Here is a 23,172-nt window from a genome sequence, read left to right as displayed (position 1 = left end):
GAAGTAGCACAGAGATCCATTTTTTTTTTCAGGCTGTTGTCTCAGTATCTGGTTCAAAAATTTGGCATGCGTAGTAACAAAGTCCCAGGAATCTGAATGTAAGGTGCTGCGTGTGGCTACCAAGGGCAGTTAGCCGGCTGTGAAGACACAGTCCTGACTATGGGCCATTTCTGGTGTAGCTGGGGAAATGGCATAAGCATATGGGAAGCAGAGCAGCAGTGCCGCTGTGAATAGCCATGCAGTGCCAAGTACAGGCAGCACCGCAAGGCAGCACGAGGGCCACCGTCCAGAGAAACCAACGCGCTCAGAGTCTGGGTTGCCTCGCTGCACATCTCCTCTTCTGTGGATTTAGGGACTTTTGTTACCTCTTTCCAGCAGCCATTTTGCAACCCTCAGAGCTCTTGATTTGAAGGCCTGTCCTCATGTAGAAGCTCTCAGAGTCTCATTAGACTTTTCCCAACCTACATGACATTGAACCATCAGGACTATGCAAGCAGTTCCAGGGCTGACACTAGTCAGATGAGGGGATTGGCTTGGTTTTTCTGACCCCACGAGATAACCCAGGGCATTTGGTAGAGCCTCTGAATTTACAGCATTTTAGGGTCATCAGAGAGCAATTTGAAACACCCAGGCAGGCACATATTAGGAAATACTTCCTTTGAAGCTGTACTTTATTGGGATATAATTTATATGCAGTAAATGCAGATTTCTTAAGTATAACTTTTGATGAGGGTACGTACACACAACCATCACGCATGTCAAGATGAAAAACTTCCCCATACACCAAAAAGTCTCTTCATGCCCCTTGAACCCCCATCCCCCAAAGCAACCACTGTTTTCATTTCTACCACCATACATTCATTCTGTTACTGAACTTTATATTAATGGAATCATGCAGTACTATATTATTGTGTCTGATCCCTTGCACTCAATGAATATTGAAGGATTGAATGAATGAATGAGGCCGAGCATGGTGGCATATGCCTGTAATCCCGGCACTTTGGAAGGACCATTTGAAGTCAGGAGTTCAAGACCAGCCTGAACAACATGGTGAAACCCAGTCTCTACTGAAAATACAAAAATTAGCTGTATTAGAGTGGTGGCACACACCCGTAGTCCCAGCTACTAGGGAGGTTGAGGCAGGAGAATCACTTTAACCAGGAGGTGGAGGTTACAGTGAGCTGAGATTACACCACTGAACTCCAGCCTGGGTGACAGAGGAAGACTCTGACACACACAGACATACACAGACGCACACACACACACACACACTCCCCAAAAAACAAGAATGAATGAGAAGTTAATAAATGAACCACTTGGGGCTGGGCGCAGTGGCTCACGCCTGTAATCCCAGCACTTTGGGAGGCTGAGACGTGTGGATCACGAGGTCAGGAGATTAAGACCAAACTGGCCAACATGGTGAAACCCAGTCTCTACTAAAAATACAAAAATTAGCTGGATGCAGTGGCACATGCCTGTAATCCCAGCTACTCAGGAGGCTGAGGCAGAAGAATTGCTTGAGCCTAGGAGGTGGAGATTGCAGTGCGCGGATATCGCACCACTGCACTTCCAGCCTGGCGACAGAGCAAGACTCTATAAATAAATAACCACGTTCCTGAGTCATAACAGACTGCTCCTGTGAGGATTCTGTAGGCCACACGTTCTCAGTGGGATCAAAGGGTGATTTTTGCATGGGGAATAGATCATTGAACAAATCTCATTCTTGCTATTTACAAAGCATGGAAGTCCACACAGTCCATAAATACATATGGTATTTCTGTGGTATTAAAATTTCATCATGGGTAATTAGGAAAAAGGGTTCTTTTAAGGGCTAAGGGGGCAACAGTGAAAAAATGACTCATAAACACTACTCTAAGGATCAGGAAGTTCTTTTCTGTCTCAGCTGCCTCTGCTCCCTCAGTTTCTCATCTATAAAACTGATGTCGTAATAGTGCCTACTCCCTAAGGTTGAGTGGAAGTTAGATGAGCTGGTATATAGTTCTTAGCAGATGTGGCCAGCTTTTACTTAAGTGTTAGTGAATTCTACCCCTCAGCTCCATCAGTTATCTGGCTGGGGTGTGGGCTAGGGTCATCACACTGCCTTGGTTCATGTCCCATAGCAGACACTTACTGGCATGGACAAGTTACTTAACCTGTCTGAGTCTCAGTTTACTCATATACAAGATGGGAATCATTGTGATGGTGATTTTCTCATGCTGTTGTGAGAATGAAATGATACAATGAGGTAAAGAGCCACAGTAAGTACCCAATAATAATGGTAAGGTCATCTGCCGTCATTTGTCTACTTCTCTTGAGACATCTTTTCATGCTTTCTTCAGCCATATTTTGTATCAGACAACTGTATACCACTGCTTCTGGATTATTTATTTCAAGTGATTATACTCTGGATTGCACCACCGCTAACACCTCTTTGTATGTAAAGATACTTAACGTATCAGTGACTTTTGAGATTTCAGCCTGTGAGTATCCTTAACATCTGATAAATTGTCCTTGTGTTTAAGAACTGTCCTGCAAGTCATTTGAGGATGTTTTTGTCCCACTGTCTTTTTATTTTATTCTAGGATTGTATATTGATTTTTTTTCTTCGGAAACAAGGTCTCACTCTGTCACCCAGGCAGGAGTGCAGTGGTGCAGTCATAGCTCACTGCAGCCTCAAACTCCTGGTCTCAAGAGATCCTTGCACCCCAGCTTCCTCCCTAGTATCTAGGACTACAGCCATGTGCCACCACACCCAGCTAAACTATTTTATTTTTTGTAGAGATGGGGTCTTGCTATGTTGCTCAGACTAGTATAGAATTTCCAGCCTCAGGCTGTGTTCCCAACTTGACCTCCCAAAGTGCTGGGATTATAGGCATGAACCACTTTGGCCTGTACGTCAGTTTGTTTACTCTCACTCCATTAGCTCTAAAAAAAAAAAAAAAAAAAAAAAAAAAAAAAAAAAAAACCGCTTCTCCAATCATGTTTATGTTTTCCTCCCATATGTGTTTGGATGAAAACTGAAAAACCTGTGATATTAATGATTACCTTATATAAAGACATATGTGTCTTTTTATACTTTGAGGCCCTTTTGCAAATCAAAGTAGATGGGTTTGGGAGAGGAAGTGTTACCCATCTATTAGCTGAGAAGACTGAGGCTGGAGGTAAGTGGCTCAAGCATTCAGTGGAAAGAGCCAATCATGCCTTGTCTCTAGGAGTGGAACTCCCTCTACTTGAGTCCAGTTCTTTCTTTTACTCCCCCTAATTGAGGTGTGGAGGAGGCTCAGCCTTCTTTGGACCTAGGAACCTTTGATGTGGATACTTTCATCACACCCAATAGTAATTCTCTCTGCCTAGAGTTACATTCATTTCTACTTTCCTGCCTTTCTTGGAAAATTATATTTTACCTCTAGGTGTGTTTTCCAGGTGCTTATTTATTCTTTTACTCTTTTGTGAACCTGTCCAGATTTTCCACATTTCTCTTGTGGTTTTGCATCCTCAGCAGTTGCAGTGCAGGATAGAAAATGGCTTTTAGCTGGGCGCATTGGCTCATTCCTGTGATCCCAGCTACTTGGGAAGCTGAGGTGGGAGGATTGCATGAGCCCAGGAGTTCGAGTTCAGCCTGGGCAGCATGGTAAGACCCGCATCTCTAGGAGGGGAAAAAAACCAGAGCACAGCTTTTGAACCAGCCCTGTTTTACCTCTTAAAGAATGAAGAGCTACCTGTCAGATGTGATTTGCAAGAGAACTCTCCTTTGTCCATAGTTTCTTTCTGTCTTACCTGCTACAAGACTAAAAATTCCACCCCTGAAAACTCATTCCTGTACAGCACTCTGTCTCAAATCTGTTATTTGATGTATCGCCTTCAAGATTTTGCAACACTTGTCTCACTTATACATTCTACCCATTATTTCTTATAAATTGACTTTTTATTTAAATTTGCATAAAACAAACTTCATATTTCCTCTGTAGGTGGAAATTCAGCATTGTTTATCATAAACAGAAAGTCTTCACAAAGAATATATAATCTATTAAAATTAAGAAAATGTTATCCCTGCATATGCCAAACTTATCCTGTGTACTGTCAATGATATCAAGACTTCATTTCATATCAGCAGGTCAAGCTGCCTGACTGTGGTTGTGCAGTTATGGGTCATTAAGTTAGGGCAGCAGATTGCTTTCCAAACACTTGGGAAATGAGGGCTCTTCCTTCAGATGAAGAGGTTTTATAGGTCAGTATTGATCCTAGAGGATGATGGAAAGATTGATTCCAAGTACTTGCTGCCCAGGATACAACAGGACAGCCCATGGTAGGTGGTGTCCTGTAATAGAATGACCCGGAGTGAACCACTTGGGTGAAGGGAGGGGCCTGAGAGGAAAGAGGAAGAAACCCAGCACTGAAAAGAAAGAGAAAGACCTGCAGCCAGGTCCACCTCGTAGTTCTGTCTAGCGCAGTCTTCACATCAAGTATAACAAGATTCTTTATCCATCATTTAGTTTATTCATTATATGCATAGTAGGATCAACTTCTGTAGCTACAACCCAGTTATACAGAAATGTAACTGAAGTTAAATTGTTTGTGTTCCTCCACATTGTCAGTGGAGGGCCATTGTGTGTGTATATTGGGGTGGGGGCGAGATATGACTTTGTTAATTAAAGGTAATTAAGTCACTTCATCTGTGAAACTGGGTCTTTTCCAATTTTAGTCCCTTTTGAGGAAAATGACTACTCTGTTTTCCTTCTCCACATGAGCAGGCATGTGCAGAAATACCCCGGCCCCTCCAGACCTTGGGCCATGCCCACCACCTTTGGCCCTGTTACAACCTCATGTCATGAAGACCCCCTACTGTGCACACCCACATCCAGACCCCAGGCCCTACTGTCCATAGGCTTTCTAGCAATTTTAAGCTTCAGATTGGGAATTTAGGAAATGTTGGCTGTCTTCCCCCTACCCCACCAGAAGGAGGGAAACTTTATAAGGTTGTGGCAGGCCCATCCACAAGAATAACGGTCCTGCCTTCACAGCTGTTCTCAGACCTGGCTGCCATATTGCCCAACGCTGTAGGAATGAGGGTCTTCTCTGGGAGCCTTGGAGCCTCATGGGCTGCACCAGGAAGCAGGTTCCACATTGCTTTGCTCTAGGGCTCCCCAAACTTTGGGTGGGGCTCTCTCCCATCCTTTTAGGGTTTTAACCCCACTCTCCTCTCACTTCATGCTTTTAACCCCCAAACTCAGTTTGTTTTTTCCTAACTGACTTTCTATGTGGTGGGAAATTACCCTCACATCCTGTCACATCTGTCTACTCTATGATCACAGCTCCACAGTTGGGCGCTCTCTTTAAGTCAAGCCCTTTTTGGAATTCAAAGGAAAACCCATTTCTCTCTCAAGTACCTAGCTCTTGGAAGTCAGAAGGACTTCACTTTCAGCTTTTGTGTCTGCTGTGAGTTAAAAACATCCATTAAGCTCTTCAGTAGCCTACTCGGTTCAGACGTCTGTTGGCCCTGCACATAAATACCACTGATTCAGTTGGTGAGAAACCCCAGGCAACCAGTAATACCTAATGAGCAAAAATATTTATTTTATTTTTTGAAAATACTTTCCTGCTACACATGCCACAACCTTGGAATACATCTTGGATTTTTTTTTTTGAGGTGTATTTGCTAAGTGGTTTTGTTTTTTATTTGTTTTACAAAACAGACGTATCACTTTGTTGTCTGTCAGCACATAGCATCTTTTCTTCTGAAGAATTTCCAAGTGCATTTTTTTTCTTCAGAACATTCCATTAGGAAATTTGCCAGCTTTCCTGGTGATGAATGATTGTCTATTTGGCAGAAGACTGTCAGGTGGGGCATAATTGCCTCAATCAGTACTAATAGATTGGGGATTTGTCAAATGGTCAGCATATTAATGGGTCTAATCATACTTTGCTTCCTTCCTTAGGCCTAGCAAGTGCTTTCACTTTGCATTTCATCATTACGTTTTCCATTGAAATAGCTGTATCCTTATACAGAGGAGGCAACTTGGGTTTCAAGGGCTACATGGCCTGTGAAGGTTATCCTGAGAACCTAGGTCTTAAATCCAGCTATTAGACTCCACTGGACAGGTGCCTTCCCTGCCTCAGTTTCTCAAGGAGAGGTGCCAGATTGGTGCTCCAGAACATACCCCCAAGGAGTGGATTGCTGTGGTCCAAAGCTGATTCTCCTGCATTCAGCTCAGTTCCCGAAGGACTCATCCCAGTGCCCTGTTCACAACTGATGGTCACAGATGTTGACTGAATGAATGATGTTCAACTTTTATACCTTTTCTAGTCCTAGGGTGATTATTAAGGCTTTTTAAAAAAAGTATTTAACCATCATTAATAAACATTGTGCTTAGTTTTACTGCAATCTTCTATTTGCAGGCCTGACAGAATTAATTGTAAGCCTAATGGCTTTTGAAATCTATTTGTAAGGTTTTATATGTAGTAAAATTTAAGTGTTTCCATTTTCAAGATGTGTTCCAGAGAGTATAATCTTGAATCACCAGGCTTCCACTGTAACAGACCTTTCACTTTTGCAACGGCGGAAGAGGTTTTTAGAAGCTGAGTAATGCTAGATTCCTTCCTGTAGGTATTTCACCAGCAGACATACTTCACAAATATTCTACGCATTGGATGAGGTTTGCAACAGGGAAACAGACCAGTTTAATGGCACATGCTTTTTAAAAATGGTGTGACTGGATATTTCGCTCCTATTTTGTGCTCAGCACAAATGTACAAATATTTGCTTTAATGAATATGTTAAATCTATCCCTGATCTTCTTGGGCTGTAATCTCTTCCTGTCAAATTTGCCAAGCCAAACAGAATCAATCCGTTGTCTGTTTTTGTTTTCAAGAGAAGCTTCTAAAGCTCCAGTCTTTAGCATGATCCTTAGAGTGTTTTTCTGATCTTTGAAATGGAAGAAGTGTTCTGTTGTATTTTTTTAATGTGCTTCAAATACTAGGTTAAAAAGTCAAGATTTGGCTGAGCCCATTGGCTCATGCCTGTAATCCCAGCACTTTGGGAGGTTGAGGCAGGCAGATCACAAGGTCAGGAATTCGAGACCAGCCTGACCAACATGGTGAAACCCCATCTCTACTAAAAATACAAAAATTAGCCTGTGTGGTGGCACAAGCCTGTAATCCCAGCTACTCAGGAGGCTGAGGCAGGAGAATCACTTGAACCTGGGAGGTGGGGGTTGCAGTGAGCCGAGATTGCACCACTGTCAGCCTGGGCAACAGAGCGAGACTCCATCTCAAAAAAAAAAAGTCAAGATTTAACAACTTTGACAGGGGTATGATGGCAGGAACTTTGGTTTGTGATGCCTTTAAGGAGACTTGAAGTTTGCCAGCACCAAAGTCCTCTTAGTTTTACCTTAGGCAGGGGTTTTCATCTTAACTTCATTTCTGTGCATAAATTCCACAGAGGTCATTGCCCCATTGTAACCGGGTTCTCAGGCTGGAGTTGACAACCACCAGCCTCTCGGGAATTATGTGTATCTTACTGGTGGGAAAACGTCTTCAACAGGTGTCCCTCTTTCTGTGGCTTCACCATCTGATTCCTGGCTGCTAAGATTGGAGAAAGATGTGCCAAAAACATATGGTAATATCTTCAAAGAAAATAGCTGAGTGGTTAGGAACAGGGGTTTGGGAATCAAATTGTCTGGGTTCAGATTCCAGCCCAGCCTACCCACCCTCACACCACAGACAGAAACTGAAATATTGGAATAGTATTATTGGCACAGATAGCAAAGCATTTGTAGGATAGGTACCGCCATAAAGGCAGACGCGTGTTCCTCCCAGCGCTAGCACCACTTTAGTAGGAGGGTGCCAAGGTAAATTCTCAATTAATATATCTATCATCCTATAGTTTTTTTTTTTTTTGCCTTCAATTTGATCTTATAGTTCATCATTGCCACCTTTGCAGTTAATTCAGCTTTATTATTATTTTTTTTTAACACAAAACAGGCTTAACAACCAAGCAGGATTATCGTTCAGCATAGATAAAATTCCATCCCACCCATGTGACTCAACTCATGAGTCCCAGGATTGATTTTTCTAATTGCTCTTTTACTCATACTGGTTTTCTCAGACCCACTGGGAGATGCAGATGATCACCCTATGCTTACCTCACCACACAGAAAAATATTTCTTGTTTGCACAGTAATTCTGGGCATAGCATTCATAGCGTAGTAATTCTATGACCTACTCCAAACAAATGGGGCAGCATTTTCTTCTTAGCCTCAATCCTCATTCTAATTCTAAAGGTCATACCAAACAGTGTCTCTTGGGCAGGCTTGTCTTTGCCTGGTGTCCTTATCTTTAAAACAAGGATAACAATCACACCTCCTCCTAAGACTGTCATTAGGATAAGTTGTATAAACGTGGAAATGTTTATAGAACAAAGCCTGGCACAGAGGACAGCTCCAGACCACTTGTCTTTGCTGAGACTCTTCCTGTTTTATTACTATTACTTTATTATTTTTGTGTAATCTATCTCTATTTAGCAGTTGCCCTGTGTCTTAGTTCAGGCTACTAGAACCAAATACCATAGACTGGGCAGTTTATGCAGCAAACCCTTGCTTCTCACAATTCTGGAGTCTGGAAGTCTGAGATCAGGGTGCGAGCATGGGCACATCCAGGTGAGGGCCTCTTTTGGTTTGTACATAGCCACCCTCTCCTTGTACCTTCATGTGGCAGAGGGAGGGCTGGCTTTCTTCATCCTCTCATAAGAACACCAAGCCCGTCATGGTGGCGTTACCCTCGTGACCTGATTACCCAGAGGCCCCACCTGCTAACCCCATCCTATTGGTAGTTAGGGTTTCAGCATATGAATTTGGGGAAGACACAGACATGCCGTCTGTCACACTGTGTATCTTACGCAGCTTGTTGCTTCAGCACCTAAGCTGTTCCCTATTCCTTTAGCAGCGGAGAGATAAGGGGGAAACAGAGTGTCTAAGGAGGTTTCTCTTTTTGCCATCTGCTTTACCCCTCAACCCCCCAGCCACAGCATCACTGACTCCTTCCAGGCTTAGAGAGAAGACAGGGTCTATTATAATGAAATAGTTATAAATATGTTCAGTACATATATTCAGTACTAAATAAATATGTTCAGTACATATATTCGGTACTAAAGGCTTTAGTAGATACTATCTAGCTGTCAAAAGTCGTTAGCAAAGTCCTGTCCGATTTTATGTGTAGACATGTTGCATAGGAATGTTTGCTTAATAACCATAGCTTCCTGAAACATAGAACTTGGCACAGCATCAGCAAGGAACGTCTTTACTTGTTGTTGTGTTTGCTTGTTTTTTGAGACAGGGTCTCACTCCTGTTATCCAGGTTGGAATGCAGTGGTGAGACCTTGGCTCACCTGCAGCCTCGACTTCCCAGGCTCAAGCTATCTTTCCACCTCAACCTGCTGGTAGCTGGGACTACAGGCATGTGCCACCATGCCCAGCTAATTTTTTGTATTTTTTGTAAAGATGGGATCTCGCCGCATTGTTCGGGCTGGTCTTGAACTCCTGGGCTCAAGTGATCCGCCTGCCTCAGCCTCCCAAAGTGCTGGGATTACAGGCGTGAGCCACCAAGTCCAGCATTCTTTAATGTTGTATACATTTTCTAACAGAGAATTAAAAGGGAGACTAAGGAAAATCTATTTTGAATGGATAAAACAATGAGAATAAAAATGTTTTTAATGCATTAATTTTATAATCTAGCAGCATAATAAATCAATACTGGGTATATTAAACAAAGTATTTGTTTTTCTTTTGAAGATATTCTGGAGTGTATACAATAATATCCCTCCTGTGACTAGCCTGCCTTTGAGATGTAGTTATCATTTAATGAGAGGAGAGAGGCGACCACTCTGGTAAGTGTCTAATGTGTAATTTAAAGTCAAGGTGGGAGGGAAATGTTTGTGAACCTCATAAAAGATCACATCACCTGAGGCGTGTGTCTCACATGGACCACATAGAAAGTCTGTGATACCGATCACCACCCAGGGTTGGGGGATAAGTGTCCTCCTTCTTTAATAGCTTGATGGTCAGTAAGTTAGTTTGCCCAGTCTAGAGTCCCAATTAGTGATAAATCCTTATGTCATTCAGTCTTTCTGAATTATTTACTCATTAATAAAATGGAAATGTGTCTTATCTTGATTAGCAGCAAATGACAGAAACCTAATTTGTTTTTGTGTTTTTTGTTTGGTTGATTGGTTTACTTTATTTTTTCTTTGTTTTGAGACAGGGTTTCACTCGATCACCCAGGCTGGAGTGCAGTGGCACCATCACAGCTCACCACAGCCTTGACCTCCCAGGCTGAGGTGAACCTCACACCTCAGCCTCCCAAGTAGCTAACACTATACGTGTATGCCACCACCCCCAGCTAATTTTTTATTTTTAGTAGAGATGGGGTTTCACCCTGTTGCTTAGGTTTGTCTTGAATTTCTGGGCTCAAGTGATCTGCCTGCCTCAGCCTCCCAAAGTACTGGGATTACAGGTATGAGCCACCACACCCAGCCACCAGAAACCTAATTTGAGCAAAAAAAAAAAAAAAAAAAAAAAAAGAGAGAGAGAGAATATGTTTTTATCTCGCGACCGGGAAGTTCACTGATAGGGCTAGTTTCTGGCAGATCCAGCTCCAGGTTTATCAGGAATCCGATGCTCCCCACCAGAATTAGTTTGCTTTATCCTACATTGATTTAATTTTTGGTTTAATTATCTACCAGCTGAGGTGGCAAAGTGGCATTCATATGCCCCAGTCTTATGTCCTGCACTTTTACCAATGTCGGCACTCAGCAGCCGGGATAAAATCCCAGGGCTGACTCTCATTGTCCCACTTTGGGTCTCTTTTCCATTTCTGGCCAATCACAAGGACTAGGAAGGGGCAGTACTCTCATAGGCTAGCCTGTGTCACACGCCCATCTTTGAAGCCAGGATGTGGAATCAGCCCTGCCTGAGTGGACTTCACAGAGGAGTTGGGGGCAGGTGGATCTTTAGAGGGAAACTGGGATGCTCTTACCAGAAAGGGAGCAGATGTCCCCTACAGGGACACCCACGAGGCCTTGACATATGGTTGATAGGAGAATCATATGAGACAGTGTTGTGATTGTGACATTGACGTGTAAGGGCCTTCCCATGTGTGAAGCAGCCATATTCATTGTCAGTCCCAAAGTCAAGGGAGCCTCTCTGCACCAACCCTTGGAGGATGAGGATCTCAAGTCCCATTGCCCTCCGTGCCCATGTAGACACTGAGTGCCACTTTCTGCTTTCTCCATCCTCAGCTCCTTCCTTTTCTTTCATCTGCTTCTGTTTCCAACAAAAGGACTGGGAGAGAGTTTATTTAAAAATGTCCAATCTTACCCCAGTTAAAATGGCTTTTATCCAAAAGACTGGTAATAGTGAGTGCTGGTGAGGGTGTGGAGAAAGGGGAGCCCTCGTACAGTGGAAATGTAGATTAGCACAGCCAACTGTGGAGAGCAGTATGAAGGTTCCTCAGAAGACTAAAAGTAGAACTGTCACATGACCCAGCAGTCCCACTGCCGGGTATGTATCCAAAAGAAAGGAAATCAGTATGTCGAAGAGATAATCTACACTTCCATGTTTATTGCAGTACCATTCACAAGACCCAAGATATGGTATCAACCTAAGTGTCCAGCAGCAGATGAATGAATAAAGACTATGTGGTACATGTATACAATGGAATAGTATTCAGCCATCAAAAAAGTGAAATTCTGCCATTTGCAACAACATGATGGAATTGGAGAACATTATATTTAGTGAGAGAAACCAGGCATGAAAAGACAAATATCTCATGTTCTCATTCATATGTAGGAGCTAAAAAAAAAAAAAAAAAAATCTTAATTGACAGAGTTATCAGAGGCCTGGAAGTTGCAGGTGATGGGGTGTGATAAAGAGGGGATGATTAATTGGTATAAAAATACAGTTAGAATGAATGAGGTCTTGGAGCATAGTAGGGTAGGTATACTTAACAATAATTCATTATAGGTTTCAAAATAACGGAAAGAGTGGAATTGGACTGTTCCTAGCATAAGGAAATGATAAAGGATTGAGGTGATGGATAGATAAATACCCTGATTCAGTCATTACACATTATTTGCATGTATCAGAATATCACATGTAGGCCAGATGTTGTGGCTCAGGCCTATAATCCCAGCATTTTGGGAGGTTAAGGTGGGAGGATTGCTTGAGGTCAGGCGTTCAAGACAAGTCTGAGCAGCAAAGTGAGAGAGACCTCATCTCTAAAAAAAGTTTTTTTAATTAGCCAGGTGTGATGGCACATGCTTGTAATACCAGCTACTTGGGAGGCTGAGGTGGGAGGATTGCTTGAGCCCAGGAGTTCAAGGCTGCAGAGAGCTATGATCGTGCTGCTGCACTCTAGCCTGGGTGACAGAATAAGACCTAGTCTTAAAAAAAAAAATTCAGGTATACCCCATAAATATGTACAACTATTATGTATCCACAATAAAAAAATAAAAATTAAAGAAAAATGCCCAATTATTTTTGTTTTAAGGTCATCCGTTGTTAAACGAAATGTATGTAGAGATATGTAAATGTATGTAGAATCACTTAGTCCTGAGTCTAACTTTAAACGTTGGTCTTTGGCCCAGGGAGGAGGAGAGTAATGCAAAGGGCGGCGTATGGAAGATGAAAGTCCCCAAGGACAGCACGGTAGGTTCCTTCTGATCTTCGTCTAGAACCAGCGAGGCTTGGGGTTGTTGATGGCCTGTCATCAGCATTCTGTGCTTTGCAGACAGCCTATTTACTTGGCAGTCCCCAAACAGGCTAGGGGTGAGAAATTCTGTTCTGACCTCAATGATTTTCTGCCTTACACTGTCACCTTGAAAGTATATAATTATGTTTCTCCATAGACGTGGTGTAATATGTGACTGTATGATGCAGTCTGCAGAAGTAAATGCCTGTGAACTTCACAGAAAAGCTGGGTGAATGTCTTTATGGTGGGCATTCCCTTGACAGCCATGACTAACACAGGGAAATTGGTTTTACGAAATCCGAAGCAGAATCTTTTCTTCCAAAGGCTCATCCCTCCTCTACGGGAGGGGCAAAAGCAGTTCTGAGAATGACCATGGCACAGAGAATGGGGAGGCTTGGCATTCCACCATCCTTTGGGGTTTCATCAGAGACTCTGCTCCATCTCCCTCTGGGGTTGATGAGAACCTGGAGGGTGTGATGACCTGGTGGGATGCTGGTTTGCAGTGGTCAAGTCTCAGAAACCCAGATTTCCCAGAGTGAGCTCTAATTCATCATATTGACTGGAAGTGAATGTGAACACTAAAATAAGTTATCTTAAGCCCTGGAAAACCAAAAAGCTTCTTTGAAAATGGACAAAGGGGAAATGCTGCCCAGTTTCACCTTTTCATGGTTTCTTTCATGTGGATAACCTCAAAGAACTGTAATGTCTCCAGGGACCCATATGCTTGAGCTGGAGTCATTTTCCTATAAGCACATACCTAAAGATATGACCAGATTTATTTGTCAGAGGTGCAAATTGTTAGTCAAGATGTGAAGCTCCAAGGCTTTACTGTTATTTGGCCTACATAATAAAAAATATCAGGGGAGCAGAGAAAATAAGAGAATGAGAGAATATAAGGTGTTCTTAAAATTTCATTATGAACACTTTTTGCCTTTCCATGTTCTTTATTTATTCACATTAGACTTTGAACTCTACCAGAGGTAATCATGACGTCAGCATTCCTTGAAAAGCAGATGAAAGGCAGTTTTGTCCTCTGTCTCCTTCTTAGCTCACTTGGCTGCACTGGGTCACAAATAATAATGCTTTCGTATCCGTGCAAATGCCCTCTTGCCAGGCAGTTTAGCCTACTTTTCATCATCAACCGGTGGGAGTCTTGTGGGCCAAACTTGTCTGAATTCAAAGCAGAAGGGTGAAGTCTCCTTTCCCCTAATGGCCTCTCCCAACTCTCAATTTCATCAGTAACAGCTTAAAGGACTGTAGCTGGACAGATAGAAAACGGAAGCAATGATTCCTAGGTGGGAGACTAGCAGACCAGAAGGGACAGGCTAGGAAAGAGAAAAGGAAAGGATGAAAGGTCACTTTCAGTTCCCTTGCTAACTGCCATGGCCTTGGTTAAAGATTCAGCAAGACTTTAAGCTTGTCAGGACATAATAATAAACACTATTATTATAGTTAATATGTATTGAGCACTTGGAATATAGCAAACACGCAGTTGTTTATGGCATGGATCTTAAATGTGAAGGCCTTTTATTGCAGCCGTTGTACTAAGCCCTTTGAGCACACTTGTTGACTCAGTTCATACCCATAGCAGCCCTGGAAGGTCAGCCCTATTATTATTTTCCTGTTCACCTAAAGAAACTAATGATCAGAGAGGCCGTTAACCCACCTGGTTTTCAGAGAGCAAGCAGCCTCTCTAGATTCAAACCCAGTTTGGGGGCAATTTGGAGCCTGTGAACCATAGGAAGGAGGATAAATGGGACCAAGAACTTTTCAAAGGAAATAATGTGAGTGGAAATAATGTGGCTGGCTGTTGGATGGCACGAGCAGATCACAAGGAGAAAGAAACTCCAGTGTTTATCATTGGTGGGAGGCAGACCAGAGCGTGCACTGAACCTTCCAGGGAAATTACACACGTCCTTACAGTTCTATTGCCTGCCATAAACAGTCTGCCTCAAATGAATGGAATTTCCCAAGACTCTAGTATTTAATGAACAAGAAATATCCTTAAGTGTTCTTTACTTGTATAACCTTTGAAGTACCTCATAAGTTGTAAAAAAAAAAAAAAAAAAAAAAAAAAAAAAAAAAAAGGATTTTCAAGAGAAAGATTTTACTAATAGCATCCACATATAATCAGCTTCTATGTTTTGAATCAGTGAGAGGTAAAGAAATTGGAAACTTTTAAGTCATTGCAATACATTTTCCCTAGAAATTCTTCTAAATTTCAACAACGGTTTCACTAGCGATTAGCTTTTGCCAGACTTTGGCTTACTTATGTCTGTGTAAAGTTATTTGTAAACCAGTGAAAAATACGCCACTATAATAAATGTTTGCACCTAGGATTTGGAGGTGTCTGTAGACTCCAGATATGGGTGCAGAAACTACATATGAAGTGGAAGAAAACATAATTTGTTTAGCTCCTGAGGATAATTATCTAAAAATATGTGTGTTTTGTTTGTTTTGTTTTTTATTCTTTTCCCACATCAGTCCACAGTTTGGAAAGAGTTGCTGTTGGCAACCATCGGGGAACAGTTCACAGACTGTGCCGCAGCAGGTAAAGCAGCCCACGGCTCTGGCCGGCCCTGCTTCGTGTGCTCCTGGCTTGTGCTTGTTTCTTGCATAAGTTTGTGGTCATGTGTTTGACTTTTTACATGTTTTGAAGTTGTTTATTTTGGAACTACAAAGTTACTCAATTTTTTTTCATGTGATTGTGGTGTTTAGTGTTAGATATGTATGCCTATGTCCATATGTATATTTACATATGTGCATATAATATTTATACATGTATGTATATAGTCACGTATGTTTTTCCCTCCTAGCTCAACTTAATAGTATCTGTAACCATCTGTCCAAAATAAATAGGCAGAAAAGAAAAATCTGACATTAGCTGGGCTCTTAACACAAAGTAGATTCCCTTTACCTGTTCCAGTTCTTCCAGAAGGGGAAAATGCGTTCAGTGTCTAGTGAAGTTTGTAGGTGGTCAAGCACAAGCCTCTCTGTCCTTCTCAATCCCAGCCCCTTCCTCTTGTTCTCTCTGTCCCCTGCTCACAGAGGACTAGAGTGGTAGGTGGGGACTGCTCACCATTATTACGCGTGATTTCACGGTGGAGGATAAGACAGAAGTTCTTCAGGGCTTTCCTTTGGAGACCATTTTCAAATACCCAGGGTATTTCTAAGTGTTTTGTGTTTATGATGAACCCACTCAAAGGGCAGAATTTAATTGCTTGTTTAAAGTTTTGTTTTCTTTTTTTGGTAGTTCCTTCTGAATGCTCCTGAAGTAACATTTAGAATACTATTTTTCCTCCCCAGCTGCCAGTTAAGTTTTTCTTTTTAGCTGATGACAATGATCAGTTGTCCCTCGGATGTCTTAGATGGGGCTATGTTTGAGAGCCCTGTAGGTCTTGCCAGTCCTGGGGCACAGTTCAGATTCATCTCACAAGGAGTTCCAATCATTCCAGTTTTGTTTTGCTTACTTCTTAATACCGCTTTTTATTCACTTAAGACAAAACCTGGGCTGGGCTTGGTAGCTCATGACTGTAACCCCAGCACTTTGGGAGGCCAAGATGGGAGGATCACTTGAGGCCAGAAATTCGAAACTACCCTAAGAAACAGAGAGAGAGAGACCCTTGTCTCTACAAAATGTGCAAAAATTAGCTGGGCATAGTGGCATACACCCATAGCCCCAGCAACTTGGAAGGCTGTAGTGGGCGGATCACTTGAGCCCAAGAAGTAGAGGCTACAGTGAGCTATGATCACACTACTGCACTGCAGCCTCGGTGATAGAGCGAAACCCTGTTTCAAAAAAAAAAAAAAAAAGACCTGGATTAAGATAAAATTGTAAGTACAGATTCCTTCTGTTTTAATAGGGAGTATTTAGCAACTTGATAATATACAGCCAAAAATGTATCCCGTGTATAATTATAAACACATAAATCCCTGGGAGAGGAGGTTTTCTGCATCAATTATTCCTGTTTGCAGAACCAGGGAAAAATAGTCTAAGGTAGTAATGAATAGCCAGTATTGAGTAAAGAAGACTAGTTTTTCTGTGGTTGACTTGGGACATGAGAACACCATTAGCTGTTAACCATTAGCTCTTCCATTATCTAGCTGTGCCATTTGAAGCAAGTCAGCTAGTCTCTCTGGGCCTCACTCCCCTCATCTTTAAGCAGTGGCTCCTCCCAGCTCTAATGTCTTATGTTGCCAGTACCCTAAAATAATCCAGGTTTTGCTGGTTGATTCTACTTATGAATATTACATGTTTGCTGATAGATCTGCCTTTGGATAAGAGCTGCAGCCTTTTTTTTAACTGAGCCATTTGTGAAAGTGCTGTGCTAGTAACTATGCCTGGGTACCAAGAGCCAAACCAAACTGAAATATTGACAGTGAAGCATGTTCAGCACCCATCAGTTCCATCAAGCTTTCACCAGTAGGGTAGGAATAGGTAACACCAAAAGACTGGAAACACGAACATTTCCCCGAAAGGGTGATCTCGTGACTTCATGGCCACTCTTGAAAGTGGTAAACTGCTAAGCTTCCCTTCTTATTTGATGATTTTTATTTTCCTATAAAATATAACATTGAGCTCTGGCAAGACTATTTTAAAGTGTAAATTACAAAATAAGGAATCTGTACCTAAAAATATTTTCTTGGTGGGATAAAAAGTTTCTGTGAATGACCATGATAAGGTACTATCTTTTTTGACTCTTGTTTAAACGTAGCAAATACACAGAAAATTACACACGTTGCATGTGTATGGTTTGATAAATAATCACAAAGTAAGCATATAACTTTAGCATCTAGATGTACAAGCAGGACATTACCAGCCCCCCAGCAACCTCCTCTGCTGTCTTTCCTTCCTTCAAAGGTAGCCTCCAGTCTAACTTCTAACATCAGAGGCTAATTTTACCTGATTTTGAGTATTTATATAAATGGACTTATTTAGTGTCAAGTCATACACATTTAGCCAGGATCAAATTCATTTTAAAAAAGAAGACAGAGGAGGAGAAGGAGAAGGGAAGAATGGAGAAATTACTGCACAAAATTGGATATGTTTTTATTTAAATTATATCCTAATACTGAAATGTTTTAACTTCCAGAAGTCAACTAGAAAAACTGATGGCATGAATATTTAGATTTATAGAGGCCAGCAAATTAGGCAGAGTATACTAACTAAAGCAAAATTTTCTTATATTGATAATGCTTGTCTCTCACATATTACTTATTGATGCTGTTTATGAAAGTCCATAGAGTTGACCATATTTCATTACCGTGTCATGAAAAAGGAAAACCAGGAATCAAAAGTTTGTGTTCCTTTCATTTTGCTGCAAATTAGTGTTAACAAAGTGACTGCAAAAGAGAATAAAACAGTATAACACCTTACCATCCATCTGCCATTCTCCACTATGTACAAGCCAGCCCTAATCTGGAATTTTGTTTTTTTAAAAAAGGCCCACCTTAATCAATGTAGATAAATGCCTTAACAGTTCATTCATTGAAGGACGGTCCTAGAATAGCAGAGCTGTACTCAGAGAAGACTTTACTCTCACTCTAAACACAGTGCTAACAGATTATCACTGGGTCTCTAACCCACAGTATAATGCCCAACAGCAGAAAAGGGATTTCTAGAGGGAGGCATCAGAGAGAGCAGGAAGAATTCATAGGAAAGGAGCAGACAAGTAAACCACAGAAAGCAGATGAGCAGCTGAGAATGCACAATCTGGGTCCAGTTAGTGTCGGGGCATACAGTGCTGACCACTCCGGGGTCCCTGAAAGCTTGGCAGGAAGTCAGGAGAAATTCTTGCTATCCTTAACAGAGACAGCAAGGCATCAAGGAAAAGTTCATTTCAGTTCACTTGGCTTTCAGAGGGCAGGGAATTATGCAACCCATTTTAGCAAAAGTCTCATCAAAACAGAGTAAGAAATAGTCCCAAAGCTTTGGTAATGTTATAAAGGGTAAATTACTTATCTGGAAAATGCATTTGGCTGGAACACTTTATATAAGTTCCTGGATAAATGTGATATGACTGCCATAGCTTTTGTGCACTAACTTGCTTTCTTCCAATGATTCCCCATAGAAACAGTTATTTCTTACAAGTTGTCTTGTGCCACCTTCTTTTTTCCATCTTATCCTTAACTTTCAGATAAACTGAGTAGGTTCTTAGAAACAGTCAGACTGACTTGAACATATCACTCATTTATTTTTTTTCCTGTCTTCCCCTCAGATGACGAAGTAATAGGAGTTAGTGTCAGTGTTCGGGATCGAGAAGACGTCATCCAAGTCTGGAATGTAAATGCCTCTTTAGTGGGTGAAGCGACCGTTTTAGAAAAGATCTATGAACTTCTGCCCCACATAACTTTTAAAGCAGTATTTTATAAACGTAAGTGCTTCATTTCCAGTTATTACTCTATCATCATACTTTTAACGATAGAAACCATTTTGCAAATGCGGTGAAGGCAGACTCATTTGAAATTTGATAATTCAGAAAAGAATTCAGTAAACTAAGTGTTTAAAAAAAAAAGCTTAGTCTCAGAAATTAAAATGAGATTTTATTCTTGCCTACCTGTGTGGATCAGAAAAGGAAATAACAAATATTGTATTTGTTATTTCAGAAATTTGTACCTGAACTGAAATTTGTGATTCTCAAAAAAAAATTACATTGTGTTGGAAACAACAATAATAAAAATGTCATTATACGAACTGGCAGGTAGATATTCAATCATCCCTTCATAAACAGGAATTTATAATGTATAACATCTGTATTTTCAGAAGAAATACATTCTGAGCACAGGCATGATTGAATGTCCTACTGAAATGCTAATACTTCCTCATTATGAATGACTGTGACACAGAACCGAGAGAGAATTCACGCCTAGTGGTGAAATGTTAACAGTATGAATAGGTGTGTGGACCCATTGTTTCCATCATGATTCATGTTCATTGCTTTCGTGTGCTCTTTTGAAAAAGTCTTCTTTTTCGTAATGAAAACATCTTAGTGCTATTAAACCAATGTTTGTTAGCTCAAACTGCAGGTTACACATTTAGCAATGAGTTAGAGAAAAGATGACAGCCCTATACATGTATGGTAAATTTCCTATATCAAAACTGTTCTTAGAGTCAATAACCCATTTTTGTAACTACCGTATTTCATTGACTCTACGATGCTCTTGAAGATAAGATGCTCCATTACTTTAGTATTACTAAAAAAGAAAAATGAAAGGTTCCCAATTAAACCGTAACACATTATTGGTACCAGAGGTCTTCAAATATGTGTGTGGTAGTGGTGAGGAGTGCATCTTAGAATTGCTGAAATACGTTTCATCATTGCTTCTCTTTGTCCAACTCTTTGCCAAAAAGAACAAAAAAAGCAAATTTTGTTTTGAGTATCCTAGTATGACAGAGGATATTAACACTAAGGCCTCCCTATAAGGAACCATGTAATTACAGGGCAAATGACTCCGATGTTAAGCAGTGGGACTGATCTGGCACTGCAGATATTCTGAATTTTAAATGGAAGTTTAAATAAAGGAGACACACAAATGGCAGGGCAGAAATTGCTTATTGGCTGTGCAGTGTAGAAGTTGCAAATTTGCTAATGCCATTTTTATTCTTTAGGGATACTTTAATTGTATTTTCACCCCAGATATTAATTGAAAGGGCATCAAGGGGTTTTCTTTTTTTATTTCACAAGACTAGCAGAAACTCTACAGAAGGCAGTGTATTTCATTGGCATTTATGTATGGGGCTAAAACATTTTTTCCTGCCTTTGAACCAGCTCCACACTTGAAAGAGGAGAACACCAATTTGGAGTAGTTAAAGTCAGGCACTATGGATTTTTGTCCCCCTTCACCAGTGTGACCTTGAGCAACTGACAACTTTTCATCATTTTACTTTCTCATCTGAATATCGAGGAGGTTGGTCTTAGATGATCTCCAAGGTTCCTTCTACTCCAAAATTCTATGATTAAGTTTCCAGGTAGCACATGGGTTAGCAGCAGGCTCAACACAGATAATAAGATACCTGTTTTATCAAATCATAAGGCCACAGAGTGGTTAGGCTAGTTTTTAGGGCCATGGCAGTAATCATGTAAGACTGACAAAGGGCAGGATGATTTCACTGCTTAACTGTTGTGATGGCTCCGGGGAAGAAAAAAGCCAAACGAGGGGAAAGAAAACTGCAGCTCGGCCGGTTGAATCAAATAGATACCCCAGAGGTAGAGACCATTGCAAAGTATGTAATACAGAACTGAGTAAGGGTCTCGGCAGAAATTCGTGTTTTAAGGGCATAAGTTAACATTTAAAAACCCAAAGATTGTTCAAATAAAAATTTGAATTTGAAAAAACAAGTAGTTCTCTTTATTGTAAACAAAGCAGGCAGTCCTTTACTCAGCAGGGCATACACCATTTGCTGCAGAAATGATTTGGAAAAATGAGGTTTGAGCTGAAATCTTTTTCACAGCAGGGTAACGTAAGTTGGAAATGGCCAATTCATGCTTTTACTCTGGTTTGGTTAATAGGATCCTAGTGTGAGTATTCCCAAGTTTACAGAAGCTAGGTGACTGTAGATTTTCCATGTAGAAAGGACCCAAGCATGTTCAGTCATGGCCTCTAGCAGGTGGATGGGGATTGGGCCACTGATAACTTACCTTTGATTTGGATACAGATTATTTGACTGAGAAACTCACAATGCAGTCTCCACTCCCTGACCAGCCCCACCCTCGCCAATTCTGCTAAGTTCTTAAGAACAGTTAAGTGACAAAGGTCTTTTCTGGCGTGAGAAATATTTAGAGCAGGAAGCTGGAACGCAAATCTTCCCCCTCTCTTCACCTCTCCTCTCCTGTTTCTGTATAGGTGTAGCTGACAATGGTTTTCACATTTTTCAATGGTTGGAAAAAATCAAAAAGTATATTTTGTGACATATGAAAATTATATGAATATCAAATTTTAGTGTCCATAAATAGTTGTATTAGTATAGAGCAATACCCATTTGTTTCCATATTGTCTATAGCTGCTTTAGTGCTACAATGGCAGAGTTAATTATTGAGGCAGAGGCTGGGCGTGGTGGCTCACACCTGTAATATCAGCACTTGGGGAGGCCAAGGTGGGCGGATCACCTGAGGTTAGGAACTTGAGACCTCCCTGGCCAACATGGTGAAACCCTATCCCTACTAAAAAATACAAAAAGTTAGCTGGGCATGGTGGTAGGCACCTGTAACCCCAGCTACTCAGGAGGCCGAGGCAGGAGAATCATTTGAATCCAGGAGGTGAAGGTTGCAGTGAGCCAAGATTGGGTTATTACACTCCAGCCTGGGCGACAAGAAAGAAACTCCATCTCAAAAATGCCAACACAACAATTGATAATAGTAATAATTGGGACAGAGACCATATGGTTCATAAAGGCACATATTTATTCTCTTCCCTTTCCAGAAAAAGTTTGCCAACTCCAGGTGTAGAGCAATTTTGTAACCCCTTTCTACCCAAAGTAACCTAAGGCTGACAGAATTCTGTTCACTAGGCACTCCCAGTTCCAAATGTTCTGTTTTACTGTCTCTTTAACCCATCAACGTTGTAGTATGCAACTGTGACCACGCCAGACTGCCCCTCACACCTAGAAGTAATACTGAACTTTGGATAGTCTGTGTATCTGGATTTATTATTTGGAAACCAGGTCACTGTAGTTCTGTGGTACCTCTACTTGACCCTGAAGCATAGTATAATTTCCTTGCAGATCAAACCATGTTTTCTTTGGTGTCTTCCCTAAATATCTTTCTTAAAAAGAAAACACGAACACACACACACACACACACACACACACACACACACACACACACACACACACACACACACATAATGTGAAATATTTGTTCTACTAAATCAGTTCAGATTTCAGGCCCCCCTTAGGAGTGTGGCCAACCTGAGGTGACCTGGGAGGTATAAAGTGCATCTCTCCCAAAATTTTATCCAAGTGCGGAGCAGGTTAGGGTGAACGTCCAAGATGATGTCAGAGGGAAAATAGACCTGTTCCACCCACCCCCCCCAGCAATAGTCTGAAGAATTTATTCCATATGAAAAACACAGAGGCCAGGTGCAGTGGTTCACGCCTGTAATTCCAGCACTTTGGGAGGCCAGGGTGGGTGGATCACTTGAGCTCAGGAGTTCTAGACCTGCCTGGGCAACATGGCGAAACCCCGTCTCTACCAAAAAGACAAAAATTGGCCAGGTATGGTGGCACACACCTGTAATACTAGCTTCTCAGGAGGCTGAGGTGGGAGGATTGCTTGAACCCAGGAAGTCGAGGCTGCAGTGAGCCAAGATCATGCTGCTGCACTTCAGCCTGGGTGACAGAGCAAGACCCTGTCTCAAAAGCAAAAACAAACTAACAAACCACACAGAATTGGAAGGGGCTTAAAAGGTGAAATGGGCCAGCCCATCTGCCTC

General features: G+C 41.5%; 1 protein-coding gene across 4 annotated transcripts in view; it reads left to right on the top strand.

The window, feature by feature from the left end:
• The window catches only part of EIF4E3 (eukaryotic translation initiation factor 4E family member 3), a 72,330-nt gene that overhangs the window by 44,526 nt on the left and 4,632 nt on the right, over positions 1–23,172 (top strand). For all 4 annotated transcript variants that reach the window (XM_032289669.1, XM_032289668.1, XM_032289667.1 and 1 more), the window contains 4 exons: positions 9,786–9,880; positions 12,638–12,698; positions 15,226–15,292; positions 18,960–19,115. In XM_032289669.1, coding sequence (XP_032145560.1) covers positions 9,855–9,880; positions 12,638–12,698; positions 15,226–15,292; positions 18,960–19,115 — 310 coding nt within the window. In that variant the 5' untranslated portion in view covers positions 9,786–9,854. The remainder of the gene's footprint in view (positions 1–9,785; positions 9,881–12,637; positions 12,699–15,225; positions 15,293–18,959; positions 19,116–23,172) is intronic.

This window comes from Sapajus apella, unplaced genomic scaffold (assembly GCF_009761245.1).
Source record: "Sapajus apella isolate SASKATOON/1434 unplaced genomic scaffold, GSC_monkey_1.0 scaffold23, whole genome shotgun sequence".
Lineage (NCBI taxonomy): Eukaryota > Metazoa > Chordata > Mammalia > Primates > Cebidae > Sapajus > Sapajus apella.
The sequence above is the reverse complement of the archived record's forward strand: the minus strand, read 5'-3'. Positions and strand labels throughout refer to the sequence as shown.